Source organism: Eretmochelys imbricata, chromosome 1, assembly GCF_965152235.1.
Source record: "Eretmochelys imbricata isolate rEreImb1 chromosome 1, rEreImb1.hap1, whole genome shotgun sequence".
Lineage (NCBI taxonomy): Eukaryota > Metazoa > Chordata > Testudines > Cheloniidae > Eretmochelys > Eretmochelys imbricata.
The window spans coordinates 133546372-133571762 of record NC_135572.1 but is presented as its reverse complement, the minus strand read 5'-3'; the positions used below and the strand labels follow the sequence as shown (position 1 = coordinate 133571762).

At 41.7% G+C, this 25391-nt stretch overlaps 1 protein-coding gene across 1 annotated transcript; it reads left to right on the top strand.

Annotated features, from left to right (window-relative positions):
- GPR143 (G protein-coupled receptor 143) lies at positions 1–24415 on the top strand. The gene is made up of 8 exons (XM_077807158.1): positions 1–244; positions 1908–2017; positions 5578–5672; positions 8337–8429; positions 10149–10258; positions 14642–14750; positions 21495–21612; positions 24104–24415. Exons 1-8 carry the CDS (start codon positions 1–3, stop codon positions 24413–24415), a joined length of 1191 nt encoding a protein of 396 aa, XP_077663284.1.
- Positions 24416–25391: the final 976 nt, after the last annotated feature.

The window sequence follows — 25391 nt, the reverse complement described above, 5'->3', positions numbered from 1 at the left end:
ATGGCTTCTCCCAGGCTAGAGACCTACTGCTGCCCCAACCGGGATGCAGCCACGCAACTGGTGCTGACTTTCCAGCCTGAGGTTTTCTGTGGGGTTTGCATTGGCAGTGCCTCAATCAGTCTGTTGCTCAGCATCCTGCAGCTCCTTCCCAAGCAGGGACAGAGTTCCCGGAAGATGCAAAAAGCTTCCTCTTCCACCACCATTCTTCTCTTCATCTCCGTTTGTGACCTCCTTGGTGACCTAGGTAAGGACCAGCTTGCTGTGCCTTGCCCTAGAGTGGATTCCCTCTGCCTGGAGGCAATGTCGCTAAATGGGTCCATTTAGCAGCCGAAAGTGCTCTGGAATGGAAGTGTGTTGTTTCTGTTTGGCTGGAGGATTTGGGTTAAGGGATGCTAGGAAATAATGGGTCTTTGATAGAAGAGAGATTTTTTTGAATGTTAGGTTTAAAAGTTCAAATTTAAAATCAAGCACTCTTCAAAATCTGCACCTAAATCTAACAAAATCCAATCAGACAGATGTTGGAAGTTTTTTCAATGGCTGACAGATCCAAAATTTAAACTGTCCCTAAAGACTAACTTTTAAAAACATTCTTTTGATCCTTAAACACTCCAAACAAAGGCTGTAGCATTATGAAAATGCCAGCTTCTCCACTAGGCAAATCCACAAGTACTCCTCGTTTTTTTTTTAAACCCAAGAGTGCTGGTTTAGATTGTGCTATAGATAGGGTATTGAAATCTATAAAAACCTTGCTCATCCAATACCCTGCCTGGTCACAAGGACAGAGCAGGCTGAGGAAGTGGAAGAATGAGGCAACATGCATGGGCACCCATGTGTCAAAACTAAAGTGGTGTCTAATTCTAACCTGCCAGACTATCAAATGTGCTGCCAAAGTATAAATGAACACTAATCGCACCATACCCAGAGCTAAATGCAGAACTTCCTCTTCATCCAGGCTTTGCTGCAATCATATCTTTATTTTCACATTTTATATAAAATGATGAAATAAATAATATAAATACATAAATAATAATAATAATAATCTGAAGTCCTATGGCTGGGAAGAAGGGAGAGACACCTATAAGTATTGTTTTCTACCTTTGAGATTTGCTCAGATGACACAGTAAAGAGTACCTATATAAGAACCTGGATAGACAGCCTGAAAAGTGTTCCTTTAATTTGATGAGGCCAAAAATGTGAGAGAAGTTTTTCTGTTTGAATTATATTGACAAATCAGAACCAATTGTCTTGTATCATCTTTGTCTGAGACCCTTTGTAATCTTTCCTAGGCAGGGATCAATTCTCATTAAATGGTATATAAAGCATCATGGGTAGTGCTATCACACTGTAATAAGAATAGACATCTTCACTGATTGCAAGCTGTGATGTCTTTTAAAGCAGTATTGGGAAATGTTATTTGTTTTATTCATTTGAAAAAGAAGAGAGGATTTGTTTGCAAAAATGAGAATAGATTAAGAGTATAAAATACCTTTAATACTAAAATGTAAAGAGTTAAAGAGAAATGAATGTAAGAACATTGATATATGCAAATATAACAGTGAAAAGAAGTAAAAAGAAAATGCTTTAATTATGAGATTACTGTCATTTGATGACAGCCCGTGAGACGCTATCCAGTTCCTTTTAGAGAAATGTGTGTCAATGTTAATGAAATGAAGTTTTTTTTTAAATAGACAGAACATTTTAGACCACAGCAACTTTAAACTTTGGTGCAGCATTCACTGATAGATTATGGTGGAATGTAATAAATGGAGTTGTCTTGCGCTCAATTCAAGCACAGTTCTTGCTTTGTTCATGTGTAAAAACAGGCTACAATTTGAAAAGGTAACAGTGCAAGTATGTGACTCAAAACATATTAACACATCCAGAACACTAATGAATTTTCCCGTTAGGTATCATCTTCAGATCAGCAGTATGGATAGGCTTCCCTGACTTCATCGCAAACATCTCTGTGGTGAATGGAACTGATGTGCTGCCTTCTGCCTTCTGTGTGGGAAGTGCCGTAAGTACAAAACTCTTTTTTTCTTGCTAGGGACACTAATCTGGTAAAGGAAGCCTGCAGGACAAACTCTTCCTGATCTAAAGAAAATGGAACTATCATTCAGATCTATAAGTATAATGGGTTTCTGTCTCTCCCAAAGCCATACAAGTCTTGCAGGGTACAAGCGATAAAATAAGAGGGAAATGTATTAATTGCTCACGAGGTACAAGTATTGGCTCGCCAGTGCTATGCAGCACCAGCTTTGAGTGGGAGGAGTGCAAGCTATTTCCTGAAAGCTGAGGCCAAAATGTTCACATGTGGGTGCTTAAAGGTAGGTGCTTAAATCATAAGAGAGGTTTGATTTTCAGAGGTGCTAAATACACACAAGCCCAGTGAAGTCAATAAGGTAATTCAGATGTACAGTGATTTAGGACAAAATCAAGCTCTGGGTTTGTATGGGACAAAGGTAAATGGGTCTCTGAGTGAGGTACTTTGTAATTACATACTGTACTGTATGCTGAAAATCAGACAGGAAATCTCAGGTGGGGAGTTTATCCTTTTTGTGAAATGAAAAATATGTTTGGCCTGAATAATTTTGGAGTGCTTGAAAATCTCTTAGGAATCTCAAAGTGACAAAACTGTTTGCAGGGGTTTATTACACTGTCATTCATACTTTAACTGAATGTGGTTCAAATATGGGCTGATGTATAAACTTAAATGGTATATAAATGCTATATCTGACCAATACTCATTTCAATTCAGAGTTTTTACAGTAATATGGAGTCTGACAAATAGGACAGAACAAAGACTTATGAAAAGCCAGTGAGAATATTGAGTAACCAAGGAATTTCTGACCAAGCACGTATAATTACAATCTAAATGTTGCTAAAGTATCTGTTTCTACACTAAAACAAAAATCTGATTAGGTTTCAAAAGGCATAATATCATGGTGCTGTACAGAAGCCTTCTTCCTCAATTGTGGGATTGTGGTTTTTTGGGCCATCTAGAAAGGCGTTCTTAAGCAATTCCAAATTATTATTAATCTTTTCCTGATTAAATTCTTCCTCCCATCTTATTTGGATCATAATCATTTTCTGTTTTGTAAAATTAACCCTTTTAAAGTACCTATTATAAATATCATTGGTCTGGACTTTATTCTGCTTGCACATTATAAAGATGATCAAGTCATTGTGGCTTCTACCTAAGTTACCATTAATTTTTATTTCTGTCATCAGTTCTTCTGTATCTGTCAAAATGAGGTCTAAAATAGAATTTCCCTATGTTGGATGCCACACTTTTTGCCATCTGTAGTATTTAGAAATCCCAAGGATGTTTTAGTTCTAGTAGCATGGACCTCCAGCATATGTCACTCTGATTGAATTCCCCCAGGATCACAGAGCTTTTCCCCCCTACACATTATAGATAGGTGCATAAGGAGCCACTCAGTCTCTTCCCAAGTGTGATTTGGTGGTCAGTAGCAGACAAACATCTTGGACAGATGAAGCACAAATCCGTTTGAGGCAGCATTGACTAGCTCCATCTTCCCTAATGAAGTGGAAGAAGCCAGTGCAATCTTGAGCGAATCAAGCCCACAGAGTCTTTTAAATGGAATTTTAAAAACATTATTTTTCAAATGGAAATCTTACAAAGAAAAAAATGTAAAACTAAGCTCAAGTTATACACTGAATGCTATGAATAAAGTGCATTCCAGTGATGAATGTACTGGAGCCTGCAGGTGCATTGATTCATAGACTCATAGATATTAAGGCCAGAAGGGACCATTATGATCATATAGTCTGACCTCCTGCACAATGCAGGCCACCGAATCTCACCCACTCACTCGTGCGATAAACCTCTCACCAATGTCTGAGCTACTGAAGTTCTCAAATCATGGTTTAAAGACTTCAAGGTGGAGAGAATCCTCCAGCAAGTGACTTTAGTGACTGAGCCAAGGATCAACATCTCTGGGGAAAGGGAATATTTTCAGATTGTGGAGGACGGAATACCAGGGATTTGTTTTCAGAGCTGATGTTTGGCTTAATAGCAAGCATGTTGGTCTCTGCCTGGTAAAGGGTTGCTACTATGGACCCCTGGCAAAGGATATTCAGATGAAAATGGAGCCAAAATGAAAGAGGGGCTCAGAGGAACATTAAATTGAATAGTAAAAATGTTCCAGACTAATGAAAAAGGGGGGGAAAGTATGCTGTAAAAGAACCAGTTCATTGGGGAAAGAATTTTGGAATGTGTAAACACAGCGGAAAAGGTCAGATATCTTTATGTATACTCGTGAGAAAACATGAGAATTCTCAGCTGTCAAATACAGTGGAATGTAGCTTGCCTTAAACCTGTGCACATTTCTTTGCTTTGGGTCATTAGTGAAAAAAACCATCAGAGTTAAAGTGTGGACATTTCACTACCACCCTTCTCTTCTTTTGTTCCTCTTGGGAACAGAGATTGTTGACTAGATAATAATTTTCCTTTTACATTCAGTTCCCAGAATATGAAGGGACAGTATAGCTACAATGATTAAGAGATACAAGTCCTTCTCTCATGTCTCAGGGGCTGGTCTACACTAAAGCTGTAAGTTGACCTAAGTTATGCTACTTCAGTTACATAAGTTAGGCCATGTCTACCCGGATCGGCGGGTAGTGATCGATCTATCGGGGATTGATTTATCGCGTCTAGTGCAGACACGATAAATTGATCCCCGATTGCTCTGCCATCGACTCCGGAACTCCACCAGGGCAAGAGGCGGAAGCGGAGTTGACGGGGGAGCGGCGGCCATTGATCCCATGCCGCGAGGACGCGAAGTAAGTGATTCTAAGTCGATCTAAGATACGTCGACTTCAGCTATGCTATTCTCGTAGCTGAAGTTGCGTATCTTAGATCGATTTCTTCCCCTGCTCCCCCAGTGTAGACCAGGCCTTACTTAACTGAAGTTGACGTAACTTAGGTCAACTTACAGTGGTGTCTACATCATGCTGTGTTGACAGGGATGCTCTCCAGCTGATTTACCTTCCACCTCTCAGGGAGGTGGAGTACAGATGGTGACAGGAGAGCACTCTGCTGTCAGCTTAGCTTGTCTTCACCAGACCTGCTAAATCAACACTGATGCATCAATCGCAGCAGTGCTGATTTAGCTGTAAGTATAGACAAGCCCTCAGCTACAGGAGTGGCACTAATGTACAAATACAGTAATTTCAAACATTCTCACTATAAATCTCTTTATGAATGGAGCAAAAGATGGTTTACTTTTGGATGCACATGTAAAATTCAGAGTTAAGGTTAGGCAAGGTTAATATCTCTTCTGGGCAGGAGTAAAACAAGCTTATCAAAAGGGGTCAAATGCTGCTCAACCTACTCATGTGAATAGACCAGTTGGCTTCAGTGAGACTACTTCTGTGATTCTGAGCAAGATTTGGCCCCTCATGGATCTCTGTTGCAAAAACACACACATCCCATTAAACATGTTTGAATGAGGCCTCATCAGGGCTAGAAGTAACAGGGAGTTTTATTTTGTCCTGGTCACTTAGAGACTTTATCAGCAATTGTGACACAATAGAATCTTTTTCCTTTTGCAGATGTGGATCCAGCTCTTGTACAGTGCTGGCTTCTGGTGGCTGTTTTGCTATGCTGTAGATTCCTACTTGGTGGTGAGAAGATCAGCAGGGCTAAGGTACCAAAGTGAAATTAACTAATTTTTAATTTGAACTAATTAAAGATCTAAAAGTAGCTTTACTTCCTACATTAGGTGCGCATGTTTGTATGCATGTATTCAGGCACATAAATGAAGCATGCACAAACATTTGATGTGCATATGCAAACCACGTATTAGTATGGGTGCATGGTATGCTAGGTGCTTAAAGGGCCATGACTATGCTCCAGTATTGATTACGAACTTGCATGCACTTGCATGCACCTAAACTTTGAAAATCTGGGGTGAAATCCTACCTCCATTGAAGATTCCAATGGACCAAAGATTTCACCCCAGTCCCCAATCTACACCGTGAATTGAACCTTGTAGCAATAAAATGTTACTCTGAAAAAAAAAGTGTTGAAATATACCTAGAATTTTTGCTTCAGGATTTGAGGTTTTGTCTACTTTTCAAAGCTGTTGTTAGTGTCCTGTTGAACATTTTCATTTTATAGAACATCTTTTTCAAGAAAAGAAAAAAATAATCTTATGTATTATATGTCTTCTATAGTGCCCATCCCTGGAGTATCTAAACACTCTGGCATGAATAGAATCATAGAAATGTAGGGCTGAAAGTGACCTCAAGAAGTCATCAAGTCCAGTCCTCTGTGCTCTGGCAGTACCAAGTAAACCTAGACCATCCCTGACAGGAGTTTGTCCAACTTGATTTCAAATGCTTCCAATGATGACCTCCCTTGGAAGTCTATTCCAGAGTTTAACTACCCTTATGGTTAGAAAGTTTTTCCTAATACCAGACCTAAATCTCCCTTGCTGCAGATTAAGCCCATTACTTCTTCTCCAACCTTTAGTGGACATGGAGAATAGTTAGTCACCATCCTCTTTATAAAAGCCCTAAACATATCGGAAGACATATCAGGTCACCCTTCAGTCATCTTTTCTCAAGACTAAACATGCCCAATTTTTTCAACCTTTCCTCATTGGTCAGGTTTTCTAATTTTTTTTTAATCATTTTTGTTGCTCTCCTCTGGACTCTTTCCAATTTGTCCACATCCTTTCTAAATTGTGGTACCCAGAATTGGACACGATACTCCAGCTGGTGCTGACTACAGCAGTGCTGACTACAGCAGAACAATTATCTCCTGTGGTATACATACAACACTCCTTTTAAAACACCCTAGCATATTAGTCTCTTTTTGCAGCTGCATCACATTCACAACTCATATTCAGTTTGTGGTCCACTATAATCCCCAGATCCTTTTCAGGAGAAACACCACCTAGCCAGTTATTCCCCATTTTGTTGTGGTGCATTTGATTTTTTTCCTTCCTAAGTGAAGTACTTTGAACTTGTCTTTATTGAATTTCATTTAGTTGAATTCAGATCCATTCTTCCATTTGTCAAGGTTATTTTGAATTTTAATCCAGGCCTCCAAGTGCTCCCTCCCAATTTTGTGTCATCTGCAAATTTTTTAAGCATACTCTATTCTATTATTCAACTCATTAATGAAAATATTGAACAATACTGGGCCCAGGAGGAACCCCAGTAGATATACCCTCCCAATTTGACAGCCAACTTTTTGAGTACAATGGCCATGCTGTTATACTAGAGACAAAATATAAAGGTTTTTCTAAATTGGCTGCCAGTTTTTGGAGTTAGAAGAACAAAAAGACCTTCAGTTTGCCAGTACTGAGCACAGAATTATGTGATATTATACCCAGACAATATTGAGCAATCAGATATTGGAGACATAGTGCAATTGGCAGATGTTATTATGTGCATCTCCAGAACAAGAAAAAAAAATCCCTGATTTAAACTAGTATTAACCCTAACCTGTGTAGGACAAACTTGAATTTTATTTGTATAGTGAAGCTTTGATGCCCAGGAATTATGGAACTGTTAAGCAGTAACAAGCTAGACTACTTGATTTCTAGTGTTTATTATGAAAATTCTTCACATATTTTACCCTAATTATTTCCATCAAGGTTATCTAAATTCCCAATGCCAGACAAGGCTATGCACTGTAATGACATTCATATTATTTCCTATGGGCAGTGATTCAAGTGTTCATAGACATGTATACATAAGTCACACCATTTTAGCCTGAGGCAATATGGGCTTGATTCTGCTCTCACCAAAATCAGTGGCAAAACTTTCAGGTCCTGACTCACAGCCTACTGAAGTCAATAGAAAAACTCCCATTGACTTCAGCGGGATCTGGATCAGGCCCTTGTTGATGTGGATGAAGCAAAATGTGATCATAACTGTTAAAATTTGTGATTTCCAAATCCCCAAAAGGGCTGACCATTCATGATGTTTGGGGAGCCCTTCTTCCTTCTCCGTGTAGCTTGTCCCACCAAGCTCCACCTCCATGGGTCACAGGAAGGGAGGGAGCCTGGAGGGATGACTGGAAGCTTGTGTGGGCGAGAATCACTTACAGCTCTGTTGACAGGGAGGGACAGAGGCAGGGCCCCTTATCTCAATCTGAACAATTGCGTTGACTTAGCCCAACTCTTATTTTTCCCAACCCGCTTTCCCATTTCCCAGTTACTGTACGGCCGGTGGAGCGTTGTTCTACCTGCATATATGTACAATTCTTTTGAATGGTTGCAATGTGAAATTCTCAAGCAATTCCAAATGCACATGATGAGTGATATTAACAGCTTCTTTTCCATTTCATGTGCTTCCAGTACAATTGTGTTGTACCACATGATGACATGGGGCCTGGCAATCCTGCTGTGTGTGGAAGGAATTGCCATGCTTTACTACCCTTCCGTTGCTAGGTAAGAAAGGCATTAATTAAAAAAATCTAGCTCTGTGATTACTTGAATGTCTTTGTCAGTTTTGGAGACGGAGGGTCAAGTTTTTACCCCAATTACAAGAGTGTAAATGCCAAATATTGGAGTCAATGAAGTTACTCCGGATTTACAGTAAGGAATGTCAGAGCAAATTTGGCCCTACATGAATTAAGCTATGTCTACATTAGAGACCTTATAGTAGCACAGCTGTACCGATGTAGCTGCACTGCTGTAAGATCTCTCATATAGCTGCTCTATGCCGACAGGAGAGAGCTCTCCCATCAATATAATTAAACCACCCGCAACGAGCAGCGGTAGCTATGTTGGCGGGAGAAGCTTTCCTGCTGCCATAGCACTGTGCACACTACCACTTATGCCAGGGAAACTTGTCACTCGGGGGGGTGTGTTTTTTCACACCCCTGAGCGACATAAGTTTTGCCAACGTAAGTGGTAGAGTAGCATGGCCTTAAAAATATTATATCCTACTTCTCTCATGCCCTATGCTCTGTCCATCCAACTCTTCTACTCATGACTCTCCACTTCAGTATCAGGCTAACTCCTATGCCTGAAACAGCCTGCCTATGCTTGTGTGACCCCTTCCTCTTTTAAATTCCTCCTCAAAACTCACTTTTCCTTCAATCGCTGATTATGCACCAGCACCCTCTACTCCTACTTTAGGTCCCAATCACTGAAAAACCAACAACTAGTGAAGTCCCAAAGATGTTCTTATACTTGTTGTGTATGGTTTGATCACTGAATAACTTAACTTTGGTAAGTATCAACTTAAACGATTTATATACATAACTCAGAGTCAATGGGTATGTCTACACTGCAGTTGGGAGGCATGATTCCCAGCGTAGGTAGACAGACATGAGATAGCGTGCTAAAAATAGTGGTGTAGACGTTGCAGTACGAGTGCACATTCACATTGCTATTTTTAGCATGCTCTCTCAAGCAGAGCTAGCACAAGTCTGTCCAGAGTGCTGAAAAAAATCACATCTCCCAGCTGCAGGGTAGACATACCCAGTATGACTCTGCAGTTATCTGTTTGGGTTTCTGCCAGGACCAGAGGGAAACATGCCACATAAAATTGGTGCTTACTTGCCCCATAGCCCATCCCTGACATGGCCATGGAAAGTGGGGGCATTAAGGCTTCCACAGGCTCCTAGAGAGGGAGAAGATCATGCCAAAGAAGTCCTGTGTCCTATTATCCCTTCTTCTCCCATGCTGTCTTAGCTTCTTTTTTTTCCTTCCACCTAAATTGTTGGAAGGAAGCATTGGCTCACAAGGGCCACATACAAAGAAACTCGACTGTATTTCAATAAGAAAAGGAGTACTTGTCACACCTTAGAGATTAACCAATTTATTTGAGCATAAGCTTTCATGCGCTACAGCTCACTTCATCGGATGCCGATGAAGTGAGCTGTAGCTCACGAAAGCTTATGCTCAAATAAATTGGTTAGTCTCTAAGGTGCCACAAGTACTTCTTTTCTTTTTGCAAATACAGACTAACACGACTGTTACTCTGAAACCTGTATTTCATAGTCTACTTTGTGACTCACTTGAGCTGGCCAGAATCAATGTGTCACGACATTTTTGGATCTGTTTATTTCATTCCATATTTTTAGCTAAATGTGATGCAAGTAGAATAGCCAAGACTACAAGGTGTGAAGAAGAATTAATCTTTTAATGGTCTCTTCTCAGTTGTGAAAACGGCCTGCAGCATGCAATTCCTCATTACATCACTACCTATGCTCCACTTCTGCTAGTTTTGGTGGCCAATCCAATCCTCTTTAGGAGGACGGTAACAGGAGGTAAGTTCCTAAATGCCAACATTAGTTAGTATATGTGAGGTAAAAACATAATAATCATGTAAAAGCTATGTCTGTATACCCTGTTCTGTGGGGGAGTCTTTTATGAACAAAGCCATGGAAGGATGCAGCTAGTCCAGGGAAAGAAATGCACCACGCTTTTTTAGCATAACAGCTAGGTACCAAAAGCAAGGCTCTGTTGACATTGGGGATTTGCTCCAGGTATGGCATTGGTGGCCAACAACACCATCAATGTAGATGTGCTGATACAAAACACTATTGTAGAGGGCCAAAACTGCATTGCATCTTCTTGAAATTTAGCAGTCTGCCCTGGTACTTGTAGCAGTCTGAACTGTCTATGCTAGGGGCTTGAACTGGTGCAGCTATAGTTGGCCACTGAGAGTTGAAGTCAGGATTATTCTCTAGTGTAGATAAGGTCTAAGTCACTAAGATATTGTAATGAAATGCAACTCCATTGGCTTCTCTGCAGCCCTCTCATTAATTGCACCTGGAGTCAGTTATTAGTTTTATATGTGGTCAAATATGATTGGAATTTGGTTACTCATGACTTTGATGTTAAGAACAAAGGCCTGAAATTGGGCTTGTACACAACTTCATCAGGGGCCTGATGACCACATCTAACTTATTTTTACATTAGAGAGAGGAGCCTGAAATAAAACCTTGTAGCCAAACAATCCCAGACTTTGTATTTAATATTACACCCACCCAATGCTCAGTGTATTACATAATATAAATCCACAAGTTTGCATCAAAATATACACATACTAAAATATATAAAAAAACTCATGAAAAACCACCAATCCCATTCCAAATGCAATCTCTTTCCCATCTTCCCTTCCATCCCTCATTCCGTAATCCCCACTTCCAAGAAAAGGCTGAGAAAACAGACAGGTTTTTAATAATAATAAAATAAATAAATAATAATATTTTGTATTGTGTATATCCTAGAGGCTCCAGCCAGAACCAAGACCTCATTGTTGCCAGGTACTGTACACACAGAACAAAAAGACTGTTCTGCCATATTCACCATACCAGGGTTCTGGTGAACCACAGAAGGAAGTGCGTTTCAGAGCCAAGAGCCCTAACCGAGAACACAGTCCATTTAGATGAGGAGGGGGCGCTCAGCTTATTAGTAGATCATAGCTACCATGGTACCATATGAGAAGGAAAGTAGTCTCTCTTTCTCAGACAGCCAAAGCCTTTAAACGGTCAAAAACTCTTTAAACCTCACTCAGAAATCTGCTGGTAGTCAGAGCAGAGCACAGATGTAAACTGTTCTCTGATAATAAGCAAATAAAAGGGGACAAACTCCTTTCCAAGCACAGATGACTGACTTGGCAACTGCAGCTACCTGGGCATCCAGGAGCAGCTACATGTTGATCAAGGTGATGAAGCACATTATCCACAGCCAATAAGGAAGTCTATTCTGCTGTTGCCTTGGTACCTGCAGTTCTATAGGTATATAGAGGCTACACTTCTTTATTTTCTCTTCAGTGAATACGGGTTACTTCAGGCTGCACCTTAGGCTTCCATGCTGTAAAGTGAACCAATATTGGTTACTAGAGCAGCCATATACTTTCAGTCTCCCTATTTTACATTAATCAAAAGCAACAAACAAGACTAAAGTCTTCACGAGAGCGCACAAAGTGTGCCTGCGTCCCCTATGAATGTCGGTATTGTACACAACCTAGCTGCCCATCTCTGCAGGGGGAATCCTAAGTGACTTACAGGTGCAGAACTCAGAAAACAAAGGCATAGCAATTGCATAGTTAAACACACTATTGAAACACTCGTTTCATGTTAAGTTTTTAAAAGGTAAAACGGTTATGACCCCTCCTGTTACTTTCCATTTTAAATGGGGCTGATAGAAAGCCAGTGGCAAGTTCTGATGCCACCACTCACTTTTGGATGACACTGTTTTCTTTAATTGTTACATGGATAAAGGAGATTATTTAATGAGTCACCCTCCCTCTTCTAAACTATCCTACATAGAATTATAGAAATGTAGGGCTGGAAGAGACCTTGAAGTCATCAGGTCCAGCCCCCTGCGCTGAGGCAGGACCAAGTAAACCTAGACCATCCCTGGCAGGTGTTTGCCCAACTTGTTTTTTTAAAAACCTCCATTGATGGGGATTCCACAACATCCTTTGTAAACCTATATCAGAGCTTAACTAGCCTTTTGGTTAGAAATTTTTTCCCTAATATCTAACCTAAATCTTCCTGCAGATTAAGCCCATTGCCTTGTCCACCTACCTTCAGTGGACATGGAGAACAATTATTTACCATCCTCTTTAAAACAGCACTTAACAAACTTGAAGCCTGTTTTAAAGATCCCACCCCACCACCGCAACTTTCAAGAATAAACATACCAAGGTTTTTATAACCTTTCCTCACAGGTTAGGATTTTTAAACCTTTTATCATTTTTGTGCTCTCCTCTGGACTCTTTTCAAATTGTCCATATCTTTTCTAAAGGGTGGTGCCCAGAACTGGACACAATACTAATAGCTGGGGCCTCATAGTGCCAAGTAGAGTGGAATAATTACCTCCTGTGTCTTATATATGACGCTCTTGTTAATACACCCCAGAATATTAGTCTTTTCTGCAACTGCATCCCATTGTTGATTCCATCAATTTATGATACACTATAATCCCCAGATCCTGTTACCTTCTAGCCAGTTATTCCCCATTTTGTAGCTGTTCATTTGATTTTTTTCTTCCTAAGTGAAGTACTTTGCACTGTCTCTATTGAATTTCACCTTCTTGAATTCAGACCAATTCTCCAATTTCTAAAGGTCATTTTTAATTCTAATCCAATCCTCCAAGTGCTCACAACCCCTCCCAGCTTGGTGTCATCCACAAATTTTATAAGCATACTCTCCACTTCATTAATGAAAATACTGAGTAGAACTGGACTCAGGTCTGACCCCAGAAGGACCCCACTAGATACACCCTCCCAGTTTGGCAGCAAACCATTGATAGCTACTATTTGAGTATAGTCGTTCAACCAGTTGTGATCCACCTTACCGTAATTTCATCTAGACCTCATTTCCCTAGTTTGCTTATGAGAAAGTCACGTGGGACTGCATCAAAAACCTTACTAAATTCAAGATCTATCATGTCTGGTGCTGCCTCCCTTATCCACTTGGCCAGTAAACCCATCAAAAAAGGAAATTAGGGTGGTTTGGCATGATTTGTTCTTCACAAATCCTGCTGCCTATTCCTTGTAACCCTATTTTCCTCTAGGTGCTTACAAATTGATCATTTAATCATTTGTTTCAGTATTTTTCCCAGTATAAAAGTTAGGCTGACTGGTCTATAGTTTCCCAGATTTTCTTTGTTCCCCCTTTTAAAGATAAGTGCTATGTTTGCCTTTTTCTGGTCTTCTGGGACCTTACCTATGTGCTCCAGGAGTTGTCTAAGATAATTGATAACATTTCTGAGATTGCTTCAGCTCGTTCCTTAAGTACCCTAGGATGATTTTGATCAGGCCCTGCCAACCGGAATACATCTAATTTATCTAAATATTCTTTAACTTGTTCTTTCCCTATTTTGGCTTGTGTTCCTTCCCCCCGTTGCTTTGTTTCGACTATCTGGTCACCATTAATTCTTTAGTGAAGACTGAAGCAGATCAGGCATTAAACACCTCAGCCTTCTTCATGTAGTCAGTTATTAGTGCTTCTTCCCCACTAAGTAGAGCACCTACACTTTCCTTCATCTTTCTCTTCCTCATAATGTATTTAAAGAACTTGTTCTTATTGCCATTTATGTCCCTTGCTAGGTGTAACTCATTTTGTGTCTTAGCCCCTCTGATTTTGTCCCTACATGCTCATGCTGTTCTTTTGTACTCCTCCTTAGCAATTTGTCCATGTTTTCACTTTTGGTAGGATTCCTTTTTTGAAATTCAGCTTATTAAAGAGCTCCTGACTGAGCCATATTGGTTTGTTCCTATTCTTCCTCTCTCTCCTTTGCATCAGGATAGTTTGCAGTTGTGCCTTTAATATTGTCTCTTTGAGAAATAGCCAGCTCTCCTGAATTCCTTTTTCCCTTAGATTTTCTGCCCATGGAACCTCACCTACCATTTCTCTGAGTTTGTTAAAGTCCGTCTTTTTAAAAGTCTGTTGTCCTTATTCTGTTACTCTCACTCCGTTTCCTTAGAATCATGAAATCTATCATTTCTTGATCACTTTCACCCAAATTGCCTTCTACCTTCTGTTGCTACCAATTCCTCCCTGTTGGTCAAAATCAAGTCCCACCACAGCAGGAACTTTAGCTACTCCTCCTCCCTTTCCCACTCTCTGGATCCCTGTAAATAAAAAAAATAAACCCACAGCCATGTACTCATTATACAGTTCTGTACTTTCCAGTTGCCTCATTGCTCAAAGGAAGACAAGGAATCTACACAGAGAATGAAAGACGCCTGGGGACGGAGATTCAGATCCGCTTTTTCAAAATTATGCTGGTGTTCATTATATGGTAGGAGGCTTATTTTTAAAAAAACCTGAATATTTCCCCACTGTGGAAGGTAGGGGGTGTGAACGGTATTGGTGGGCTTGCTGTATTTGTTTGTCAACCTGACAGTTTCAAGGGGAGGAATTCTCTAGAAAGGAAAACGTTCTACATTATTTTATTTAGTAGCTGAAGCATTAAGCTACCTCTTGCAGCTGGGACACAAGTTCCGGAATATATAGAAAAAAAAGTTTGAGCAACATGAAAACAAAAGCCTCAAAGAAAAATGGCTAAAAAGATGGGTAGGCAGCCGCCTAAAGCAATGTCTGAAAAATACAGTGCTATGGTCACTCTCCACAAGAGTAGCCTCAATATGGTCTGGCTGTGGAATTTCAGATCACTTATTCCCATCTCAAATATGGTATCCTTTGACAGTTTTCTTTGGAACACAGTTTTGCCTTTCTGCAGTGGCAGCTTCCTTATAAAGCATGCTTCAGCTAGTGCAAAAGATTCTGGAGTACGACTGGGAGTGACAGGTGTTGACTGACTGAACAAAAATAGAGCATCCTTTCGGAGGAAGAAATTATTATTTGCTATTTGTATTACATGAGCACATTTGAGATGAGATTGGGAGTCCATCATGCAAGGCACCACACAAACACATAGCAGCGGATGGTCCCTGCCATGAAGAACTTGCTGTCTAAACAATAGGGAAGGAATAGGGAAGGAAATAGGGAATAGAAATAGGGAAGGAAAGGAAACAGTGTCAAAGAGGGGATGTGACCAGGGCTGGCCTTACTGTGAGGCAAACTCAGGTGGCCGCCTCAGGTGCCAGACTGTGGCAGGGGGGGCACTAGGACCCAGAGTGTAGAAAATTGTGTTTGCTGCTGGTGCATATGTATTCTCTCTGCTCTAGATGCACAGAGATGGTGGAGTGCTGTGCTGGAGGAAGGAGGGCACAAGAGACAAAACAGGCAGACAGGAGAAAAGGTGAGAGGGAATAACAAAAAGCAGCAGGAGCTGCAGGGAGAGAGAGGACGAGGAGCCTCTTTTATACCTCTCTAGCACCCCCAGGAGCCTGGACTGATTAACACCAGCTTCTCAGGGAGCTTCCTGTTTCCTGCTGCTTCCCTGAACCCACTTGAGGAGAACAGGCAGTCAACTGAAGTAGTAGGAGCCAGATAGGTCCTTAAGACGTTGATATCTTCCCTCACTCAGGCCCTGCTACCAGCCTGCTTATTTGTCCCCTCCATAGAGTGTTGAGAGCCACTAGAGCTGGGACAGCACAGCAATCATGAGTGAAAGAAGAAAACGCCCCTCTGGGACAGCATTCAGAAAAAGAAAGAAAGCAAAGGAAGCTTTTCTATCTAAGCAGGAAGGAGCTCTCTTTAGATACATAGACACAAATGTTCACGGTGAGCCTTCCGGCCCCAGTGAGGATGTGAGTGGTGAGGAGATGCCTGATCTTCCAGTTAGTCAGAGTGCAGGTGACCGGGCAGCTACTGCAGCATCCATATCTCCATCTGAAATGGATGTAACCGTACACATTCCTGCAGAAAAGTGTAGATCAGAGTAGAGTGTGGTGGAGGCGCAAGAAACAGCTGCTGCTGAGTTTAGTTCCTTAAGTCAAGATGTTGTAACAACAACAGTACCTAGTGAAAATGTCCCTGCAATGGTGACTGTCAGACAGCATTTTCTAGAATGTATTGACATTGACGATACTACAGGAACTGGTATGACAAATATGCTTCTTAAAAAGCTGGAAGATACAGAAATTGCGATAGCTGACATGAGAGGCCAGGGCTACCATAATGGTGCCAACATGAGAGGAAAGAACACAGTGCAGACATGGATCCCTTGTCTCATGCAGTTCTCATTCATTGAACTTGGTGGTCAGTGATGCAGCATCAGCTTCTAGTGAGGCTGCTGAATTTTTTAATGTAATTCAAAGCATCTATGTATTTTTCTCTGCATCATCTCATCGATGGCAAATTTTGAAGCAACATCTGTGAACATCCTCTCTGACACTGAAACCACTGAGTGACACACAATGGGAAAGTCGAGTACAGGCGATAAAGCCTATCAAACACCAAATTAGGAAGACAGATGATGCCATAGTTGCCATTATGGAGGATAATGCTATGACAGGAATTGTTCATGGGAGAACAGTAGCAGAGGGAAATGGAATCACCAGAAACATACATAACTTCAAATTTCTGTGTGGCTTAGTGTTGTGGCATGACATACTGTTTGAAATAAATGTTGTAAGCAAGAGACTCTAAGGTGTTGACCTTGATATATCTGGAGCAATGGAACAACTGGACAAAGCAAAGTCATACCTACATCTCACCGGTCAGATGAGGGATTTCAAAACGTTCTGAAGAGTGCACAGAAGTTGGCAGAGGAACTTCACACTGAAGCTATTTTCCCACCCATTCTAGAATACAAGAGTGTGACGAACTGGGACTGTACTTAATGTTCTCACTGAATACTGTGTGGGTGCGTCAGTTTCCCCTATGCATTTCTTAAGTATCTAAGTGGTGGGATAAGGGTGTGTGATTGTTGCAGAGCCCTTGAGGGCCAGTGTGATGGTGTTTGCACAGAGAATGGTCGACACCCTGTCTCCTGGCAACTGATGGCCTGGGACCCTCACATGCAAGATGCCAACTGAAGGTTTTGGAGAACAAAGAGATCAGGTGGCCTCCTGGCCCAGGAAAGAGACAAAGGCCAGAGGAGGGACAGGAGAGTTTCAGTTTGGAGCTGGCTGCGGAAAGCGAGGGAGGTCCAGACCCGGGGTCTGGCCTCCCTGGCCGCAAAAAGGACCTGACTGAGGGGTCCTGTTCTCTGTACCTACAAGCTCTGTTTTGGATTGTGTTCCTGTCATCTAATAAACCTTCTGTTTTACTGACTGGCTGAGAGTCACGTCTGACTGCAGAAGTGGGGTGCAGGACCCTCTGGCTTCCCCAGGAGCCCCACCTCTGTGGACTCGCTGTGGAAAGCGTATGGTGGAGCAGGGGATGCTGAATGCTCCGAGGTCAGACCCAGGAAGGTCGAAGCTGTGTAAGCTTCTTGCCCTGGAGACAGTATGCTCACAGAGAGGCAGCTCCCCCAGAGTCCTGACTGGCTTCATATGGAGTAGTTCCAGAGCATAGCCCGGTGACCCCGTGACAAAGAGTCACCGAAGAAGAAGACAATTTGATTACAAGGCACGGGATAATCCCATAAGAAACCCCAAACAACAATTCAAAGTTGAATTCTTTAACCAGGTGCTAGACTGTGCAATACAGTCAGTTGAAGAACGTTTCATGCAGCTCAAGGAACACAGGAGTATATTTGGGATGTTGTATGATATTCCAAAACTCCTCACTATACCTGAAGAAGACCTGCACCAGCAATGCAGGGCACTAGAGACAGTGCTGACACATGATGACATGCGCGATATTGATGTGAGTGATTTAGGTGATGAACTGAAAGCCCTTTCAAGATACATTTCAGCAGGATCAACTCCAAAGGCTGTTCTGGAATATATGTGCACAAACAAGATGACCACCCTCTTTCCAAATGTTTTTGTTGCTCTGCGCATACTTCTAACACTTCCTGTAACAGTTGCCAGTGGAGAACGCAGCTTCTCCAAGCTGAAGTTAATAAAAACACATCTACACTTCACAATGACACAGGAGAGGCTGGTCGGTCTTGCAACCATCTCAATAGAGCATGAGCTGGCCCAGACAGTGGACCTTCAGGAAGAAGTTCAAATCTTTGCAACCAAGAAAGCAAGGAAAGCACCACTTTGATTATTCAAACAGATAAAAAAGTCAGTGTTAACTATGCAGACAAGAAAAGTTACATTTGCTGTTCAGGCATTTGAAAGTTAAGTGTCACTTAAAATTTTTGAACTAGGCATTTTAAGTTGTTAGTTCTCCTTTATTGGGGTAGGTAGCAGAGCAGAACCATGAGAGGAGCCGAACAGGAAGAAGGCAGAATTGAGACCTTTCAAAGTTTTGGCCGAAGCGAGGGGGCATGGGGGCATCATTTGAGCTCCCTGCCTTAGGTGCTAAAATGTTATGGGCCGGCCCTGGATGTACCTTAGGTCATGCATGGAGCAGCTTGTTAAAGTGGACAGGCTGGGGGAATGGAGCAGGGAAGAAATGAGGGGAGGAAGGTGGAGGGAGAAAAATATGAGGTTTTCACATAGAATGGGAACTTGATTGCAAAAAGAAAATGGCAAAATCCCTTTTTTTTTTTTTTTTTTAAACAAATGCTGGACTTAGGAAACCAGCCTGACCCATTTGACTATGCAGGAGAAATACAGAAAAATTGCACTAAAGTCTGTTCACTTGGGCTAAAACCTGGGCTTTCTGACATAGCCTCTCTTTGGCGCTGAAGATTATTGATTCAGCCGTCACCTTCAGCCCCCAACTAAAACCCCTCCAACGCATTATTAAGGATCTACAACCTATCCTAAAGGATGACCCAACACTCTCACAAATCTTGGGAGACAGGCCAGTCCTTGCCTACAGACAGCCCCGCAACCTGAAGCAAATACTCACCAACAACCACATACCACACAACAGAACCACTAACCCAGGAACTTATCCTTGCAACAAAGCCCGTTGCCAATTGTGCCCACATATCTATTCAGGGGACACCATCACAGGGCCTAATAACATCAGCCACACTATCAGAGGCTCGTTCACCTGCACATCCACCAATGTGATTTATGCCATCATGTGCCAGCAATGCCCCTCTGCCATGTACATTGGTCAAACTGGACAGTCTCTACGTAAAAGAATAAATGGACACAAATCAGATGTCAAGAATTATAACATTCATAAACCAGTCGGAGAACACTTCAATCTCTCTGGTCACGCAATCACAGACATGAAGGTCGCTATCTTAAAACAAAAAAACTTCAAATCCAGACTCCAGCGAGAAACTGCTGAATTGGAATTCATTTGCAAATTGGATACTATTAATTTAGGCTTAAATAGAGACTGGGAGTGGCTAAGTCATTATGCAAGGTAGCCTATTTCCTCTTGTTTTTTCCTACCCCCCCCCCCCAGATGTTCTGGTTTAACTTGGATTTAAACTTGGAGAGTGGTCAGTTTGGATGAGCTATTACCAGCAGGAGAGTGAGTTTGTGTGTGTATGGGGGTGGTTTTTGGAGGGGGGTGAGGGAGTGAGAGAACCTGGATTTGTGCAGGAAATGGCCTAACTTCATTATCATGCACATTGTGTAAAGAGTTGTCACTTTGGATGGGCTATCACCAGCAGGAGAGTGAATTTGTGTGGGGGGGTGGAGGGTGAGAAAACCTGGATTTGTGCTGGAAATGGCCTAACCTGACGATTACTTTAGATAAGCTATTACCAGCAGGACAGTGGGGTGGGAGGAGGTATTGTTTCATATTCTCTGTGTATATATAAAGTCTGCTGCAGTTTCCACGGTATGCATCTGATGAAGTGAGCTGTGGCTCACGAAAGCTCATGCTCAAATAAATTGGTTAGTCTCTAAGGTGCCACAAGTACTCCTTTTCTTTCTGAAACCTGTCATTTAACTTGATGTTTGCTATCTGACCATGAGCTGCCCTTGTTGGTAAGAACTATTGGTACATTATGGCAATTTCAGAGTCATCTGTAATCCTCTTTTGATGTCACTTTTAAAGTCCATTTTAATTTAACTTTGAAGTTTGTGGTTGTTTAGGAAATGATGTGCAGCAATGTAGCAATGCTATATATATTTAGCGTATGTATGAACATTGCAACTCTACTTATGTGCCGTATTATAATGTGACCTTGATACCAGAGTGCCCCCTTGTGTCAGGACATACTGTTGCAAGACTCTTCCTCTTTAACACCCCTTGTTGTCCCAGTTCTGCAATGGTCAGCTGCCTCCATGGCCCAGAGGCCAGCTCCTCTGGCCAGTTCAAGTCTCAGTCCAGTCCCCTTCCAGGGTTAACAGAACACAAATTAAATCCTAACTCAAAATAGCCACCTGGGCATTAAAGCCCATAATATAAACACTAACCCTTCATAGAGACCCAACATTGTCAAGGTTGGGCCTCTGACTGGGTCAGGTTACTTGGGTTAGGGCAGGAAAAGCCTTCTTTCCCTTTTCTGGCTTCACCCAGAATTGGCCTGTACTAGATACAGCCACTGCTTTTTATCTGGCCTGCTGGGTCGTGATTGGCCTCTACCTGCTTCCGGTCCTGCTAGATCTGGAGGACCAACTCTCTCTGGTTTTGCCTGCAGCTGATCATGGCAACCCTTAAATGTCTGAACTCACTACCCTTCCCTTCTGGCAAGGCACCTTCTTCTGCCAGGGTTTGCCAAGGCAGTGAGGCCTTTGGCCGGAAGCAACAAATGCCTGGTACACCACGTCACAGGCTGCAACTATAAGAAGGTGCTGATGATGACATTCTCCATTATAGACTGTAGTACATTCCAGTCTTGTATTTTCTAATCAACCTGATTTAATTCTGCATTTTATCAGCCTGAAGCAGGGTGGAATGCTAGGATTTCATTCCATTTGGTTATGTCTATTTCTTTGTCTCAGGCTGGGTTAGGAAAAGGATTTTGTTTCCTGATCATATTCTCCCAGACCTGCTGCTCCTTCATATTGTTGGCCACAAGCTTTAGCATTTAAAAAAGCCCAACAGATTTCTCCCTCTCCCTGCCAACAATCACCACAATTATGCTTTGGTAAAGAAACCACTGTATATACAAAAAAAAAAATCTGTCTTTTTCTTTTTCTCCTCTTTATCCCTGCAACAGCTGGTCATCGAACATCATCAATGAGAGCCTGTTGTTTTACCTTGAAATGCAGCCAGATATCAATGGAAACCCCCTGAAAAATGTCAGAAATGCTGCACTGATCACATGGATTATAATGGTAGGTCAACCATGATTTTTATTAGTCTTGGAAGTAGCTTTTGTCTGACAGGAAGCAGCACCACTGTAATGATTGTTTATTTCTTTCAAAATATAATCACCACTCCATACAAAAAAAATTGGAGAACATTTTCCAAGTCACAGGAACTATTCTTCATATGAAGCTCTGCAAGAAGAACGAAGGAATGCATTTTGCCCTGACTGACCCTCTGTGCATCCCTACTGAAGTCAAGGTGATTCATTCATTTTTAAGACCAGAAAGGACAGTTATGGTCATCTATTGTATCTTCCTGAATAACAGACTACAGAGTTTCCACTAGTGATTACTGAATACAGGCTAACAACTTGGGTGCTTACTAGCAATTTCAGCCTGTATTTGTAACTAAGGTTATTTTCTTTGCTTCTTAAAGCTGCTATGTAGAAAACATCTGTATATAGAGAGAATAATTACTTGAGAGAAAAAAATAGTGGTCTTTCAGAGCAATGATCTAAAATACTGTAGGAACACTACTAAAGCATTTTGGACCATTACTGGACTGTGATTTACCCATCCCCCCATAGCGTAATGTTCCTGGAATAGTCAAAAGGGGATATTCTGGAGTTGATGATGCAGGTAGCTTCTTTGGGGAGATCTTACATAACTGCAAAGCCTCTTAGTAAAAACATGCTCTTTGATTTTCTTTTTGAAATGACGGAACAATTTTCTAGAGGAAGGTCAAGGATATATTTGGATGAGTGTTTTTATTAAGTGGACATTAAACATGTGAAAGGCACTACAACTCTTTTAGTTTGAGTTATGGCATAGCTCTAGCTCTGAATAATTCCCTCCCTTCCCACTTTCTGGGATTGTTATAGAGATTTAAAGAATCTGTGGCCAGACGGGCCCATTTGATCATCTAATCTGACCTCCTGTATATCACAGACCATTACATTTCACCCACTTATCCATGTACTGAGCCCAATAATTTGTTTGGCCAAAGCGCATCTTCCAGAAAGGCATCCAGTCTTGATATGAAGATGTCAAGAACTGGAGAATCCACTGCTTCTCTTGCAAGTTTAACCCATGTTACCACCAATTTTTCTTCTCTTAAAACTGTCTCCCCTATTTTTGTGTCTATGTGCGCCTTGGCTACAGCCCTCTGCCCACAGAGGACTCACCAGGGCTCCTTTACAAGCATTGTTTCTAAATCTGCCAGTCAGTAGAGCATCAGTATTCACCTTTCAATTTTTGCAGCTGAGCCTGGCTAATCTGGCCTGCAGTATTATGGATGAATGTACGCCTCCTGTGCATGGAACATGCCCCCCACTCCCAGAACACACACGATACTCTGGCACCTCCATCTCCGAGGACCTATTTCTCTCTTTCCAGATTTTATCCTACATTAGTATTACAAGGGTTAAATTACTCTTCCCACTCCCCCAGCACACTCTGCTTCCTTCTGACAAGCAACCAGGCACCCCCAAGTACCTACCTCTCCGTTTCCAGGTTTCATCCTGTATTAAAGGAGTAAGTGATGCCACTCACATGGTGCCCCCTTCTCTCCCAAGGGCTGAACACACTCATGTGACACAGCTCTCGGCTTTTGCTGGCCTGGAGGGCAAGATGTCAAGTCTAGGAATTGAACTGTTTGTAGGCTGGCTATGAAAATAAAGTGCTGATTTCCCAGGAGAAAAATAGAAACATCCAAAGCATTTACTTGCCAAATATCCAAGGAAGTGGGGACAGAAGTGATTCTTGAGAGACTGTCTCAGCTGGCCAGTTTTTTAATCCAACCATGATGGACTGGTTCATGAGTCAGCAGCAGTTACAAACGGACTGATCACTGTTTAAGAACTTGGTTATCTGTGAGTGGCTGCTCTCAATATGTTTGGCTCTGCTTTCACTGAAGTTTTATAATTGCTCATGTAAAATAAAATTCATAAGACACAGTGGAGACTGTTAAAGCACATTGAGGGCCATATTTATCCCTGATACAACTCAATGGAGTAGCTGAGGTCAAACCAGGCAAGCATTTGACCCCTTGTGTTCTCAGTGTTATTGTGTACCAGAACAAGGCCTTTGGTTTCTTACCTTGATTTGCTTGTGGCTAGAAGAAACATAACATGTACTTTCATCTGGATGCAGATGGGTGAGTTTTACAACATCTCTCAGAGGCAGCAATTTGTTCACCGTGAGGAAAGTCTCTCTGTCTACGCTGTAATAAAAAACCCGTGGCATGGCCAGGCCTGCTGAATTGGGATTGTGGGGTTTGGGCTATACAATTGCAGTGCAGACATCTCCGGCCTGGTCCCTAATGTCTATACTGCAATTGTATAGCCTGCAGTCCTGCGAGTCCAAGTCAGCTGACCCAGGCTTTGAGACTTGGCACCGTGAATTTTTTATTGCAGCGTAGATGTACCCTTAATGCACAGGAATGGTTTCACTTGGCTTGAAATTCACCACTCTGTTGATTTTAATTCCCATCACAATTCTCCTTTCTTCTCTTTTCCAGGGAGTGCTGAATCCAATGCAAGGCTTTCTCTTCACACTCGCTTTTTATGGCTGGACTGGGTGGAAACTGAACTTGAAGTGGCAAAAGAGAGAAATACCGTGGGAATCAATGTCCACATCAGCTGTTGCTGACAATGGCTACCCTTCTGCCGTTGGATCCTCTGTGAACTACCAAAGCAACATCCACAACTCAAAGAAGACAACAATAGCCAGCAGCCAGCAGCCCGATGAGGCCTTAAGCATGCTGTCTGAAGGTAACACTATCAGTGATGACAGGTTATCCAGAAACTCTCCTATCTATCAGGGCTGGTAGTTTGCATAGCATAAAGCTGAATGTTACCTCTCCCATTGCCATGACCCTTAATTAACGACAGCACAGAGTGCATCACTATATGCTCCAGGGCTTGGCTGAGGCCTTGTCATCTGTCACATCCTATATATTTCCTGGAGGCATAAAAGATAACTTATGTCTTCAGTCCCCTTGTAGTGAGTGTGAGAGAAGATGATTCTGTTTGATGAATGCCTGATTGCTTTCCATTATGTTGGCAGCAGTCTCTTTGAAGCTCAGTGTTTCTTAATTAACCTCATTGATTTCTTTTCGTACATTTTTGTTTTTTAACCTCTCTTGTAAACTGTACTTCAGCAGAATATTATTTTGTTTAATAAACAAATTACTATTGTGTTGGGTTTTTCTAACTCTGGCCCCTTGCCTGACTTTCAGGAGAGCAGCTCTGTATCTGGAATTCTATCGCTAGGATTGTAGGGACGCAAAATTGTCATCCTTAAAACAATGTTCAAATATTGGAAAGACACAACTTTGACACAGATATGGATTTGCATTGTTTGCATATAGAACCCTGCTTAATAACTCTTGTTTTACCCTGCCCATTTTAATTTTAGTGGGATATTTAACTGTGCTTTTATCTAAATGCGGTTGCAATTAATAGGAATATAGTCTTTTCGTACAGTGCAGTCTGGTATTTAAACCATTAAGGGATGCAGAGTATAATTTTCAGTCATCTAAATGACTTTGGTGCCTAAATCCAATCAAAAGACAGTGAAATGTAACCTGCAGTCCAGAGGAATGTCCTATTTGATTTCCTGGTTTACTGAACTCCAGGGAATTCAATCAACAATATTTATTTCCTTCCTTAACTATTGTGCTCAGCACTGTGGTCTCTACGCACCTGTGCCCAAATACTTGTTAAAACAGGTTGATTGTTAGCTAGCAATTGGGACTCAGTCTACAGTGCTTGTGCATGGTTTAAACAAGGGTTATCACTGAATGC

Excerpts from the sequence above, each read along its gene's own strand:
- GPR143 (XM_077807158.1), top strand. The coding sequence starts at position 1 with ATGGCTTCTCCCAGGCTAGAGACCTACTGCTGCCCCAACCGGGATGCA. Across the intron at positions 5,673-8,336 it reads AGAAGATCAGCAGGGCTAAG|TACAATTGTGTTGTACCACA; the intron begins GTACCAAAGTGA and ends ATGTGCTTCCAG. Across the intron at positions 10,259-14,641 it reads TAGGAGGACGGTAACAGGAG|TTGCCTCATTGCTCAAAGGA; the intron begins GTAAGTTCCTAA and ends TGTACTTTCCAG.